Source organism: Corvus hawaiiensis, chromosome 4 (genome assembly GCF_020740725.1).
Source record: "Corvus hawaiiensis isolate bCorHaw1 chromosome 4, bCorHaw1.pri.cur, whole genome shotgun sequence".
NCBI classification, from domain to species: Eukaryota; Metazoa; Chordata; class Aves; order Passeriformes; family Corvidae; genus Corvus; species Corvus hawaiiensis.
The window spans coordinates 35344517-35359518 of record NC_063216.1 but is presented as its reverse complement, the minus strand read 5'-3'; the positions used below and the strand labels follow the sequence as shown (position 1 = coordinate 35359518).

Below are 15002 nucleotides of genomic sequence, written 5' to 3'. Positions count from 1 at the left end.
GTCACTCACACAAACTCCTGCTGCTCTTTTAGCTTTCTGAAAGCTCATTTTACAGACACTACTCTGCAGCTGACCAAAGGAGCTTTTTGAATATGTAGCCCAGAAACTTAAAAATAAATAAATAAATACATAAATTTATATACCTCTGAGAGGATGATGCTAAAGGAAGCAAAACATTTCATTTGTTCTGTCTTCTAAGGGTAACCTGTTGCCATACCAATGATTTGCCCTGTCAAAGACTAGTGTATTACATAAATATGATCTTACACATCCAAGCCTAAGGCATCTACACACCCCACCCACAGCTACAAAGAAACTGCCATCACTGCCTTGTCTCTGTGCAGAAGAGCCTGGAAATATAAAGAAATCATTCGTTTAAGGGCAAACTCCTTACAGATTTGGGCAAGGATACACAGCTCGGTAAACTTCTTAACAGTCTTTAAAACACTGTACGAATCAGGGGTGGTTTTTTTCATTCAGCAGGGTAAAGACAAACAGAAGCAAGCATCTGATCTGGAAAATTGTCTTTCAACTGTTAAGATCATAGACTGCTGCACATATGAATTTTTCTGCTTTAAGGTAACAAAATACTCAGTATACCGTATCAAGGATACTTAAAGATGGGAGGAGGAGTTTTGTGTTCTTTATAAGCTAACATTTTTCAGTTCATTAATCTGGGTATGAGACCTTTCTGTTCAATTAATGCATAATATATGGTATATTTTTGTCATTTGAAATGGAGGGGTAAGGAGGAAACTGAGGGTCAGAGTAAGTTATCAAAGGCCCTTAAAAACATTGGGATTTTGCCAGGGTTCCAGACTGCCCTAGATCAGGGAAGTACCACCTTCAGAAAAAGGTCTCAAGGCAACCCTCTCAGCAGCACCTACAGGTCTGGGGAAAGAAACTACAGCATCAGAAAGATGTCAAATGGAACACAGCAACCCCATTGCTGCCTTAGGGCTGCATTCAGAGGCAGCCACACGGAGGTCAGTGCCAACATCAAGGTTTGGCTGTAAAAGAGCCACCAAAGCCTGTCTGCCAGACAAGCTAGGCTTCTGGCCCCTAGCCACCTAACACCACCCCCTCTCTGAAGAAAACCTTCTGCTTCTCACAGCAGGCTGTTATCTGCAGCTCCCCACAGACAGATGCTGAGAGCTCCTGTCAGTGCCTAACTTATGTACGAACATCTGACTTTGGAGCAGGTCCATAATGTGACAGTGGCCACCCTAGGACTAAACAAAACAATTTACAAGTAACTATAAAGACCTAGTCCTTTGGTACCTTGATTTTATCATCCAGAAAATAAGAAGCTATCATCCAGCCAATAGCAGCACAACAGATGAAATTCCTTAGCATTTGCAAGCTGCCCACTAATTTTTGATGCAACATACCTAAACAGAGACTATCATATTTTGTTGCTTTCAAATTCAGTGTGTTCATATTATTAGCATATTAGAGGAAAATGTCAGGTTTTAAAATATTTTAAAGGAATTTTTAAGCTTTCAGAAGACAAATCACTAATGCTGGCAGGTGAGATTTTACCCAGGAAATGGGACATCGATTCTTTTCATAAGGTCTGAAGCAACTGATGAAACAATTGGTGGTTTTCTTTCTTCTTCAATCAATAGAGTAAATCTTGGCACGAATTTATAAATGAGCAACAGACTGAGCAGAAAGATGTCAACAGCCGGCTAGAAGTGAAAAAAGAAGCAGCAGTGTGGGAACTTTTCACAAGTGAATGCACTTACTTTCTGGATCATTTGTTGGTTCTCAAGATGGTAACGTCAGATTTCACTTCGCAAAAATAATGAAGCATTATTTGTTCTCCTGTGATGGACACAAAGCCACCTGAAACCTCTCATTAGAGGTCTTTGGGGGAATGACATAAGCACCTGGTTGTTCCTCCCATCTTGCCTGCTCACCCCGTTTCCATAGTTCCCTTTTCTGTCTCTATGATGGTATCTCTTCTTCCAAACATCACTTTCCAGTGATGCAATCTAGTGCTTTGCAATTACCATCCGACTGCAGAGCCTTCCAGGATATTCAACTGATATTCCACTAGTCCTCTCACAAACACTGTACCAAAGCCATGCTCCACCTGATGATTTCTGTACTGGACTATTCCAATTGAATATTTCTGTACTGCAAGTGTGCAACATTATATTCATCATTTAACTTCTTATAGAGCTGTGGTTAGATTATCCTGACTGGAGCATGAAAACCTCAGAATTCAGCAGACCTGTAGTTTAATGTTACATGAAAACAAGCATACTAAAAACAACTCCTCTCCCAAAAACTATATTATCTCCAATAGAGTGAATTTTAAGAGCTTGAAATATGGACAGGAATATTACACACTGTTACAAGAATAGCTGTGGTATTTATATTCACCACACATCAAATGTTAATATATCCATTTAAAAGGATGGAAGGTTCCATAAACATTTTCTTACCATTTTTCTCTTACTTGGCACAGACAATTTCTGATTTTTTATTAAGTCAAAGAAAAGAGATTTGTGAAAAATATTCCATGTTGCTGAAAAGTTAGCCTGGACAATACAAGAACTTCTGCAAAGTAGAGGAAAAAAAATAGAGGAGTGGGCTGAATTCCTCCTTGGCGGGACAGAACAGGAAGGGACAGAAAACAGGATGACAGGACCAGCTATTGATCCAAGGCAGAAGAAGAGCACCTTTCCTTCTATACACTTAGTTTACAAATCTGAAAAGATTAGAAAGTGGTGAATACTGGGAAGGATGACGATAACAGCAGTCATGCAAGCTCCTTATGAGTCTGATGTAGGAACCCACAGACAAGCCTTAGCCAGCCTGTGTGACCTATGAATGATGAGCTATTCGGTCCATGACAGCTTCCCAACCTCTGCTGCTAAAGAAAGAACCCACTGCATTTGGGTAACCAGTTTTAAAGATACCTCCTTACTTCCAAATACAGAAATATTTCACTGATTTTAATGAATTGCCACAGGGACCTTTAAGACCACCATAAATCCCCTTTAAGCTCTCAGGTCAACCTGGTCATGGCAACTAAAGAATTATACAAGGCTAAGCAGACACTCTCACTAGCTATTTAGTCCTGGCACCCGGATGACAAGTTTTTTCATTAATGCTTTATATGCATGAACAACAAAAAAAAAATCTACTCAGTAACCTATAAATTTTAAGCCTTTTTTAGATTTAGGTCAGATTCAGTACAGCTCAATCAGCTTAAAAAATATAAAATCTGAAACAGCCAATAAATAAACATGCAGTTTTCACTCAATACAGGTTAATAAAATAACCCAAAGAGATTAAAAACCTCCACAGGACCTCTACTTACCTTAATCCAGGAATATCTTTTTTTCTCATAGTAACTCTAAACAATTTAGATAGCAGCAGATGCATGGGGTAGGAAGGAAAGCATTTAGAAAGGTCATGGAAATCTGTAACTGTGACTCTGATGTTGCTGAGTCCTTCACACAGAGATCTGCAGGGGGCTCATTTGCCCCTATTCTGCCCAAGGGCACAGCAGGGACACAGCTGCCTCCATGGTAACCACAGAGAAACCCCAGAGACATCACTCATACCCTCTTCTGCACACAAAACACATTATTTATCCTTCAGGCAAATCAGGAAACTTTTCTCACAATGCCATCTTCTACCCTCCCTAAATCAAATGATCCTTTCATATGAATTACAATACAAATGCTATTTTCAGGGGGAAAAATAAAATATATATTGAATTGGTATAAACAGTAATTAACATGGATTTCTTTTGGTTTTAAAGATATTTATGAACACTCTAAAATACCTCCAGAGTAATGAATTTCTCTTGGATGTGGATTTGTGGAGACTTTTCGCGAACTTAGAGGAGTTAAACAAGGTGAGTAGAAAAAGAGAAGTGTTATCAGATCAGGAATCACTCATCCCAACAAAAGAAGACAACAAACCAAAAGCTTTTATTCTGTTTCAATGCTCATATTTGGAACTTTGTTCAAATAATCCATCTTTTCTTCCTCTCTATGTGGTATATCAGTGAGGGTCAAATATCATTGCAGGGAGTGCAAATCATTCTCTTGTATCATCAACCAAAGATACATGGTATTTTAAACATGCCATGAGAGAGCTCGTTTGGTAGTTGTTTCTGAAGGAAATGCAAGTTTGAGACTAATTCTCATAAGCAGCAAACCTGTAAAGGGTTTGTGAAGATAAACTACAACACAATCTTTACAGCAAAACAGGAACCATGGCAAAATAACTACATAACAAGTCCCCTTTTGCAAACAGATGGGCACAAAGACTGTGCTGTCTACTATGCCATTCCAATAGAGCAAGTTAAAACAAAATGGTGACCCCCTCTCTCCTGCTGAGGTGTCCCTTGGCATATGTGTGAGGATCTCTCCCACACAGACTGGATGCTCTGTGCTCATGTGCTACTTACCCTGCACTGTCCAGGAGGAGAGAGGCCACAAGGCTTGGCTGTGATGTACTCCAGATCCTTGCTGCTTTTGACCAGTTGCTGGGAGACCATTTTCAGCTCCTGAAAGTTAAAAACCCCTAAGTCAAAAATAGCTTTCACATTACTTTAGAAACAAAACTATTTTTCTTAGCTTGAGGGCCCTTTTACAGGACACCTCACCCTTCATTGTAAAGTGAATTTTGGAAAGAATTCTGCAGCTGCCTTAATTGAATGACTACTCACAATCACATCACGTGCCCTGAATCAGCTGCTGAGTTCAATTTCTTTCCCTTATTGTAATTCTCTTAATAGTGAGTATCTCCCTTTTTAGCCAAAACAAGAAAATTGAGAAAGGTCTTCAAAGTAGGGACAATAAGCCAGAACTCAAACACATGAGCAAGGCACAGCTGCTCAGTCACAGACCTCACACCTGGTGAACTGCTGAATGACCAACCAGCAGGTTTTTAGCTGACAGGTTTCATCTTTGGCTTGTTGTGGACTGAGACTGTACATGCAGGCAACTACTAGAGTTCAGCAGATGTGTGGCTGTTGATTCCTTTGTTCTTGTTCAAAGAAGAGAGTGGGGTATATTGCTGTGTTCCACTTAGCTTTGCGCTTGGCTGGAGCTTGGTCATGTCTTGAGAGAATTATCTGAAAAAATTTCTGGGTTTACTTTCTAATTTTTTGTCCTTATTAATGAGGATGATAAATGATCATCTGTTATGCATACTTAAAATAGTGAATAAATGTAGGAGAAAGAAACTGCTCTCAATGCCTTTTGTGCCTTTTTTCATGCATTTTACAGCACGCATATCTTCTTGACAGCAGGCCAAATCCATGAAAAAATACATGCTGGAAAAGTTGTAAAGGTCAAAATTAAAGAATGAGCATCATCCTATAAGTATCCTTGCCCCCATAAATACACCAAACAAAGCAGTCTGCAGCTATTACAGTTTGTAGCAGTATCACAGAGGACAGATGTGCCCTTCTGGCCTAAAATTTGGCCAACAACTTAGTCCAGTCATGAATTTGTGTGAAAACAATGTGTTCAGGACAAAAGTGTGAGCTTAGGAGCAGGCTTGCAGCCCCATCTGACTGATAAGGTAGGCACTTTTGAATCCAATATAAACATGTAAAGTTAACTTATGGGGAATATGTGACTTTCTGTAGTATTTTATAGATACTTCCTTCACCTTCAGTTGTATGAAACTCAAACTATGAAAGATGGTGTCTTCCTCAAATGACCATGAAGGCTTCCTTAATTGTCACAGCTCTGTCATACACAGAGTTTCCCACAAGATACTACTCATCCATTGTCATTTTTAATGTCAACCCATGTCAAATACAGCTGCTACCCTAAGACAAGTTTAAATAGACTAGCTAATCTTGTTTCAAAGCTTTTGTCGTAAGGCATTATCACAACGTAAGTGTGTATTTGTATAGATTTGGTTTAGCTTCCGACTAATTAAAGCATTCTGGGCATAATTCTGAAGACAATTCTGGCAATGTTAGAGGTAGGTATAGGCACACATTACACTTGGAGCCTTTGGAGAGGCCAGGGATGGGAAATAAAGTTCCTTTAATCTTAACTTCCAATCACTGATGCAAATTTCTCTCTTTTTTTCCCTTAGATAAGTCTCAGTTTACTGAAAACTTTTTTTGAAGCTGCGAAGAAGCATGTCAGCAAGTCAGACTCTCCTATGGATTTCAGCTCCATACTCAGAACGGTAACATAATTAGAAGTATTCTTGCTTGTAATACAAGCAGCAGACCATTTATCATGGCATACAGGTGCTTCAGAGCAATCAGGTCAGTCAAGTCCATGCCATCTGCCACAGGCAATTTGGTCTCAGCCTCTAGTAGTTCCTATCACAAGGATGTTTTGATTTTTATTCACTGGAATGTTTGAAGCAGTCATGGAAAGGTGCTCTGTATGTGAAATAAAGTGTGGAAAGATTTTCCCTTCCTGGAGAACAGCAGCCCAGACTCTGAGGAGACTATTCCACTGGCAGAGGCAAGCTTCCCACTCTATGGAAGATGCTTCCCTGAGACCAGACCCCATCCCCATCACTGCCTCCTTGCACTCCTTCACACAGATCCTCCTTCACCCCATGGACCAGACCCACAAGTGTTTATAAGTGCTTATTAAGAGTTGGGTGGGACTGAAATTACACTTTGGCTGGGGTCAGTTAAGCAAGAGAGGCACAGCCTCAGCTGTCCTGCCACTGTGAAGCCCTGCCTGCCCTGCAACCTTTTTGGCCAGTCTGTGTGGTGAACGAGGCAGTTGCCTGAATGGTAGTCTACAGGAGCTCTAATTCCTGCACAACTTCCCAATGCTTGTAAAGTTGGAAATATTAATGAAGACTGAAAGTCAAATGATCGACCGGAACCTTCCCTAGCAGTAGAGGCCATTAGAAAACTTCTGGGACACAATAAAAGACCCTACCTCAGTGCTAAGATTTTTAAAAGAGGAATTAAGGCTAGAGCTTGGGTTCTTGCCCCTGTGACCTCTGACTTCAGGCATTTATTGATAATTTTTTGTGTAGACAAACAAAATCCCAGACAAAGCTGCATTTTATCATGCATGACATTCAACATCTCCAACCTAAATAAGGCTATCCTGTTATTTCTAAGAGCATACTCAAATATAAAATACCATGCTACATGAAGTCATCAAAGCTGTTTCAGAAATAGTGGGTTTCATCTTCAACTTCCACATGAATTTCACATCATTTATTTCTAGTGAAACAAAGTCTAAGAATGTGCCACACCTCTGCAGAGCTGTTAGAACAGTACTCCCATACATCATTTGAGCATTGTTGTGGTATTTTTACTACTTTACAGTTTCTTGCTGTTTTAACTGCCCTTTACTTTTTTAATTCCCCCTTTCTCTCTTCTTTCATTTTCCTAGGGACAAGGAAATATCAGATAAAATGCACATTACAAACTCAGAACTGTTGTTTCTCCCTTTGTCATGGTATTTTTCTTTTTTGATAAATTTCCAAACCCTTTCTGCAGTTTTTTCAGGGTGACCTCTGCCAGACACACCAGATTTATTGCCTTAATTATACCTCTGCTGTCTTCTACTTGGAAAAACTGAGACAGAGAGAAGATTTTAGCATCTACCTGAAAGTAAAGTGATGGTTCTGTTGTTGGCGTTGCTGTTGTTGTTGTTGTTGTTGTTGTTGTTGTTGTTGTTGTTGTTGTCTTCAGCCTTCCTACCTTATGACAGCATTTTAACAGGAAATTAGGAATATTCATTAGCAGCAAAACTGTGTAGATAGCATTTAACATGGATTTTTTGAACTGCAGAGCCTATCACCAATAAGTCACCCTTCTGAGTGTATGTTCACCTGCATGTGTGAAAGTCCCTACTTGTAATTTAGAACAGATAAGAGGGGAAGAGCTGGACTGCACTTTTGCGGGCAGAAAATACAAACTACTAGCCTCTTCCATTCAGATGTTTTGCACATAATCCCTTGACTCAGTGACCTCCACCTTAACAAAGTGAAATGGTTACAGGAAAAAAAGACACAAAAATCAATCCATATTGTAAATTCTCTCAAATGTTTTACTTTGGCATCAAAAAAATACCAGTAAGGGAGCATTTACCTCCCTCTAAGGCTGGAAAGAGCTATCAGTGGTGTCTTTATCAAGTTGCAGCACTACAGCAGGTTCTGTCTTTGCTGACACTGCATTAAGCAACAGCTCTAGACAGTACAGTGGTGGGGATCTCAGGCTCTGCTCTTTCTGACATCATTAGCAGACCAGTGTGTCCTGTAAATACTTAAGAATGATCCTCAAAATTACAGGCTTAGAAAGAGAAACTGAAGTAGTGGGCTTTTCTCATAGGCAGCCCAAAACTGGAAGGGCACCTCTTTATGGCAGGCAAACTGCAGCTTGGGCCTTGGAGTTTCACACTGCTTGCTCCCTGATGAGGATTTCATACATTCATACCTAGGGAAAATGTTCCCCTGTGGCAAGTAGCAGCGACCCTAAAATATAAGGTGGCTTTCAAACATAACTCAGGTTAATTTTTAAAGTTTTTCCTGAGAAAATTAGAACAGCAGATAAATAAGAGCCCTACTTGATATGATAACATGGCCACAGCATCTGGAATGGTAAGAAGCGATGCAGAAAGTGAATCTGGAGGGGCAATGCAATTCCCCCTGTAGAGAGCTGTCCTTGGTTTGCCCTTGGTAGCTGGCATAGTGTTGTAGCTTGGATTTAAGATGAGAGTAATCTTGATAACACACTGATGTTTACTTGTTGCTAAGCAGTTTGCACTAAGTCAAGGACTTTTCTGTCTCTCACCACCACCAGCAAGGAGTCTGGTGGGCACAAGAAGTCGGGAGGGGGCACAGCCAGAACAGGTGACCCCAAGTGACCCAAGGGGTATTCCATACCATATGGTGTCATCCTCAGTATATGAACCAGAGGGAAAGCTGGCTGGGGGGGGGCCTCTGCTCTGGGATTGGCTGGGCATTGATCAGTGGATGGTGAGCATTGTGCACCACTTGTTTTGTATATTCTGTTATTTTTTTTCCCTTCTGTTTCTGTTCTATTAAACTGCCTTTATCTCAAACTACAAACTTTCTTTTTTATTTCCCACTTCTCTTCCCCATCCCACAGGAGGAAGTGAAGAGTGAATGAGTGGCTGTGTGGTTTAGATACTTGCTGGATTAAACTGTGACAAGAGCCTTTACATTGCCCTTGCTCTCCCTGTGTGAGAAACTCATCTTTCATTAGTCCCTGTCTCATTACAGCCAGCTAATGATGCAGAAAACTGTTTGCTACCTCCCAGCCAGAAGCAAGCTGATGCCTAAGGCAGATTTTCTTTGTCTTCAGCAGTGGTGTGAACAAAATGAACAGTGCAAGAGGTTGCATCTGCCAGAGCTGCTAGTTGCTCCTCTGCATCGATTGACACGGTATCCCCTCCTCCTCAACAACATCTGGAAGAGGAGCACTGATGAAACAGAGAAAAGTTTTATCCAGTCACTTAAAGAGAAGGTGGAAAAGTCCATAAGTAAGTAACAAAGATTGAAAGTCAAGTATGCAGTTACAAATTAGAAAGTTATGTGGCTTTCTTGAGCATGTCCTTTGAAGTGTGAATTGGTCAAGTGTCTCCGCAGAAATGCAACAAAGATGTATGTGCCTTTCCACAGTCCTGAGCCTCATTCTGTAGGGAATTATTTGGGCAACCTTGTGCTGTCAAAGCCTCTCTGAGCAATGTCACAGGACTCCCAAATCAGTGAGTCACTCGTATTTTCTCAGAATCATCTGCAGTGACAGGCAAACAATTAAGAGCAGATCTCAAATTGGAACATATCAAGAAACCTCAAACAAAGAAGTCTTTCAGTTGGATTCATGTCTAAGGAGGATTTTTTTTTAGGGCTGATCCTTAAGAGGATAAATTTGCGCTCACAAGGGGAATATTATGTCTGTGACCTTTCACTAATGACAGGGTCCTACCATGTAAAGTTGTCTCAGCTACAGATTTTCTCCAGCTATTGTGGAAAACAAGGGGTTGGTCCAGATATTAACTTTTACCCTGCATTTTGTTTTAAGTAAATAATTTATTAATTCAGTCTTGTTCGGGGAGATTCAAGTGCATCTTTTAGAGCCTTATGACCATATAGTTCATCAGCAGATAGGTTTATCCCCCAACGGCTTCCTGCAGCCCCCACTGAAATCCAAGACAAGACAATACATCAGCAAATCACTTATCACAGCAGTCTTGACAGGGATAAGTACCAGATAGTGCTTCATTCTCATGAGCAGCACACCAGGGCCTTGAGCAACCCAGCATGGTGGCTCACTCAGAGAGTAACCCTAACCCCTGCTGCCATCCTTCTGCCCATGCTGGAGGCTGAAGGCTTGAACATCTCCTCAGGAGATGTGGCAGAGAGAGAGTTAATGCATTCTAGAGATACCTAAATCTGGGGCTCCTTCTTCTTATATAAATACTCCAACTACAGAATGACCACCTAAAAGAGAGACTGGGGTTCTTTCTCCTCTTGCCAAGTCTTACGATGCCCACACAAGGAGCGCACCTCTCTGCGCAGAACGTGTCCCATAGGAAAGCAAGATGGGTTTGTTGCTAGCCTGAGTATGTCTGCTGGAAGGACAGCAGTTTTAGGTATGGCCACAAAAGACCATGGGTTATCTGGAGAGTATTACTGGCAGAATAAATAGGTCCTTCCAGAAATTAGACATCTCTGGATCAAGGAAACTGAAGATAGAAGGGTGACCCCTCTTTATTCACATACACCTGACAAAGATCTGCCCTCATTTTTTGATCAGTAAATCAGTAACATAAAGAACAGTTGTAGTCCAAGCACTCCCCTTCTGGTGGGGAGGTGTGTGTCTGAAACCATTATCTGCAATACCACTCCACTCAAAAACTTGAAATTTAAGTTGCAGGTCCATTAAAACTTTCCCCATAATGGCCCTGAATCAGCAAAGACACAGTCCCCATTTTTCAGATTTTGAGGGAAGCCCACCTCAGTTAAATACTTCAGTCACTCCTGGCAACAATTCCTCTGAAATTAATTCTCATTAATTTCAACAGTCTTTTTATAAGCTGTATATATGAAATGAAAAATGTTTTTCTCTCGCTATACCAGAGAGTTTAGAATGACAGCACTTTTTTTAAAGACATTTTTAAGATTACAGTTTGAGTTTAATATGATTTCCTCTGTTCCCCAGACAGATTAGTAAACACAACCTTTTCATTTAGCAATGAATTTAAGCATCTTTGAATGCATGAATTGAAATTCTGCCCCTGCTGATCTAAGTAGAGTTTAGGCATTTTTTACAATGAGATCAAGATTTCATCTGGGGCCTTACACGTGAGGCACTTCGGCTTTCACTGGAGAAAATCAGTATTCAGCATCTTCTAGAAACAGGACTGCTTTTGCCAGCCCTGGCAGTAACTGGTGTTTCACACATTTCAGGGGATCTGGAAGGTAAAGTGAAATGGTTGGACAACTTTCAGAAGTTCAGGCAGCTGCAAGAGGTCATAATTTGGCCTCAGATCTGGGATCGTGACAAAAGGTTCTTTGTCCCAGAGGTAAGCAGATTTTAAAGGGCATTTTTTTCTAAAAGAGGGTTTCATTTCCTATCTATCTTCATAGTGTGGTCTAAAGTTGGATGGTTGTCTGGATTCTAGTTAGTGGGGATGGCTCTGCTCTAACAGGAGCAGCTGCAGCCTGGGCACTGCAAGCACTGTAGCTGAATACGCACAGTGCCTTGGATGACAGCATGGATTGCTCTCAGTTAGCATCCAAGAGAGGATAATGGTACAGTCCAGGAGGACTCAACCATATTTGCTTTTAGGGGACAGAATGAAATGGGATAGCTGTAAGTACTACCAGCATTTAATAAAGTAGAAATTATTTGCCTCTTTCACTTCTCAAGCTGAGCCGAAGAACTTTCCATTTACACTTTAATTGCATTACAAAAAATTACACAGCATACCTGGGTGTGCACATTTCTGCTGTAGTTACCCCTTTACCCAAACAGACAGATTTTAAGCAGCACTATGGTAACATCAAGTGGGTCTCCTCTCAAGGATTGTGTCTGTTCACATACATGGCTGCAAAAACTATTAAACTCACTTCGGAAAAGTAAAACCCAGCTTAACATTTCAAAAGCATAAACACATCTAAGCAACAGCACTGCTGAAGAAATACAGCCATGTTCAGTTATCAGCTGTGTGATGTATTCAGCCTGAGGTAAGAATACACATATGCTCATCTTGTTTACCTGCTGGTTGCCTCCCAGTTCATCATCTATTATGCATGATTCCCCATTTTCTCTCTCTTTCTCATTTTTTTGGGGTCAAGTGTTTGAAGCAAAACTTAAGAGAAAACAGCAGTGAAAACATTTTGTCTTCAGTGAACAGACTTCTCCTTCATGAAGGGCGGCTGATGCTAGCAGGTAATGTCCCTGAATGTCCTGGTGTCCAGAGATAGCTTAATATAGAATTATACATTGTTATGGCAGGTCCAGAATGAACCTTTGCAACAGCATTTGGACAAGTGCAGGAAAGAAAAAGCAACTGTACAGCTTTTCAGAGAGAGACTGAGATACAGCCAAATTGCCAATAGGATGAGTAGTATGATTGTTTAAGGTCAGTTTTCCTGGCAGGCAAGCAATGAGATAGCTGCTACAAGGTACAAGTTTAGTAGCCAAAATGACTGAGACATATGATTTAGTGCATTTGAGAATGAAGACTGGAGGACAAGTTGTGAACTATATTGGAAATGAGGCTTCTTTGTTAAAAGCATTCTGTAAGGTGCAGCGATTCATAAACGTGACTCATCTTAGAAGTAGCAATTCCTTAAAATAATCACACCATAAAAGTGATTTTTTTGTTTTCCTTCTCAGAAAGCACAAGACTCCTTGACGTCTACCTCTTCTTATTCGATGATTTCCTACTAATTACCAAAATTAAACGTAACAAAAAGGTAATGATGTCTAGAGATATACATGGTTGCAGTTGTTACGTTTCTTAGCTTTTGGATGGATTTTGAATGTACTTTGGAAGATTGATCTAATGATAAAAATACAGGATGACTAATCAGCATGAAGAGCAGCTGATACTTCCTTATGCAAACAGCAAACCATAACACTGATTCAATAGCCTACTCCTAGGCTCAGTATGGTACAGGAACACTATTACAGGCAGAATTTATATTACAAGACCTTACTATCTTCCTGATGTTGTTCTGATGTGCTGGATTCCCAAATCTCAGAAAAGTTTCAGGAATGTAATATTTTTTCTAATGGTCCCTGCAACCTGACAATTTTTTATTCCAGAGATATCAGAACTTTTGGAAAGAGGAAAAAAAATTAAAAGGAAAAAAAACAGGGAAAGGCTAAAACTGATGGAAGATTGGCTACACTTCTAGTTGTCCTCTCTTTGCCTTGATTTCCCCAAGTTTAAAACTGAGATATAATGATTCCTCTTAAGAAAATGTTTCTTGATGAATGATTCTATAGAGTTCTACAGATGACAAATATCTGTATTTAGACACCAACAGAAGACACCGGATGACCTGAAATTCCTAAAACTTCCATGTATGAGTGCATCTAGCTTATTACATTTATGAAACTCATGTAAACTAAATGGACCTGTGATAAATCTCCTGGGGTTTTTTTAAAGGAGCAGGTGTTCTGCTTTAGAAAGGCAATAGAGAAAGCATGCAGTGAGAGGTTTTAGACTAGCAGCACCATCCCTTAGCAACAGGGGTGGTGAAGGAAGCAGAAATTCAAGGGATCTGGTACCCTTAGGCAAATCTCTTTGAGGGTTGTCCCACGTACATGTGTCGGTGAACCTTCTGTGAAGGGCTGCAACTGAGCTGGAGCTCTGGGAATTCTGTCTTGTGCATATACAAGAGGGGAGATGGGGAAACATAATTCCAAGGAATGGAGAAAAAAACCTGCTATTAAAATAATGAGGGGAAGGGGAAAAATACTTTTGGAATGCCTTTGACTGTTTTCGGCTTATGGACTTGTGTTTCTATTGTAACTTTTTAATGCAAGGTGTGACCTTGCAGGAGAGCTCCAGGTACCAGCCAGTTTTTCTAAGATTCCTCAGGCAAATAAGATGTGTATCTTTGTATCTGTGTATCTTTGATAAGGGAAAGCACATAATTTAGAGTTGTTTAGTCCCTATACTTCATGAGCAGATGGCAGACAACCTGCTAACCAACTTAATTTTCTATTCCCAGAAATATGGAGGCTCAGACACCAGCTTAATCCCTGTCTGTCCTTCCCTCACTCCTGAGCTGCAGTCCTTCATAAGAGAGGGGGGACTTTGCACAGTCCTAGACCAGCCCATCCCACTAGACAGACTCATACTGAAAAACGTTGAACCCATCCACATTACAGGTATGTGCCTGCATACACTTGAATGCCTGCATAAACACCATGTCAATGCACTGTGTGTGGTAGCGTAAGGACAAGCTGCTGTTTGCCCACAAACCACCCTCAGGTGCCTGGAGTGCAAACACTGGTGCCTCAGCACTGCCTGGCTTCACAGCTCTGCTCCTGCTGTGAGGCATGAGCTACTGCCTCAGACTTCACAGCCCGCACCCCCTGCTGCCAGCAGTGAGTCACACACACCAGTGACTGTCACATATTATCCATTCACCCCAAAGGAGGTATCAAGACTCCAATGACTTCTTTCTGACAAGCCAGGACTTGTCCTAACTGTCCTAATACTCTCTATCAGACCCCAGGCATCCTTCCCAAGAACATTTTCAATTCCATACTAGTTATGCAGCATTTTTTCAGCTGTACCACTAGATTGTTCTCCTGGGTGTCCTCCCACATACACAGCAGCCATTCTCAAAGAGGCTGGAGAGGAGATTTAACTCCTGCTACTGCTCCTACTCACATCTCCACCAGCTCTTGAGAGGATGGAAATCACCCACCATACATCAATGCTTCCTTGCTCTCAGATATCCAAACACATCACTGGGGAATATGCCTCCTATTACTGCTGCTGTGCAGTTGGGTGAGGAGTGGAGGAGGGCTGACT

The 15002-nt window shown here is 40.9% G+C and overlaps 1 protein-coding gene across 1 annotated transcript in view; it reads left to right on the top strand.

Moving 5' to 3' along the window:
* PLEKHG7 (pleckstrin homology and RhoGEF domain containing G7) overlaps window positions 1-15002 on the top strand; it is a 34448-nt gene that overhangs the window by 11636 nt on the left and 7810 nt on the right. The window contains exons 7-16 of the mRNA XM_048302523.1: window positions 481-579; window positions 1629-1778; window positions 3782-3877; window positions 6085-6180; window positions 7472-7585; window positions 9305-9479; window positions 11410-11525; window positions 12301-12394; window positions 12845-12924; window positions 14191-14350. Of these exons, the coding sequence (XP_048158480.1) occupies window positions 481-579; window positions 1629-1778; window positions 3782-3877; window positions 6085-6180; window positions 7472-7585; window positions 9305-9479; window positions 11410-11525; window positions 12301-12394; window positions 12845-12924; window positions 14191-14350 (1180 nt within the window). The remainder of the gene's footprint in view (window positions 1-480; window positions 580-1628; window positions 1779-3781; window positions 3878-6084; window positions 6181-7471; window positions 7586-9304; window positions 9480-11409; window positions 11526-12300; window positions 12395-12844; window positions 12925-14190; window positions 14351-15002) is intronic.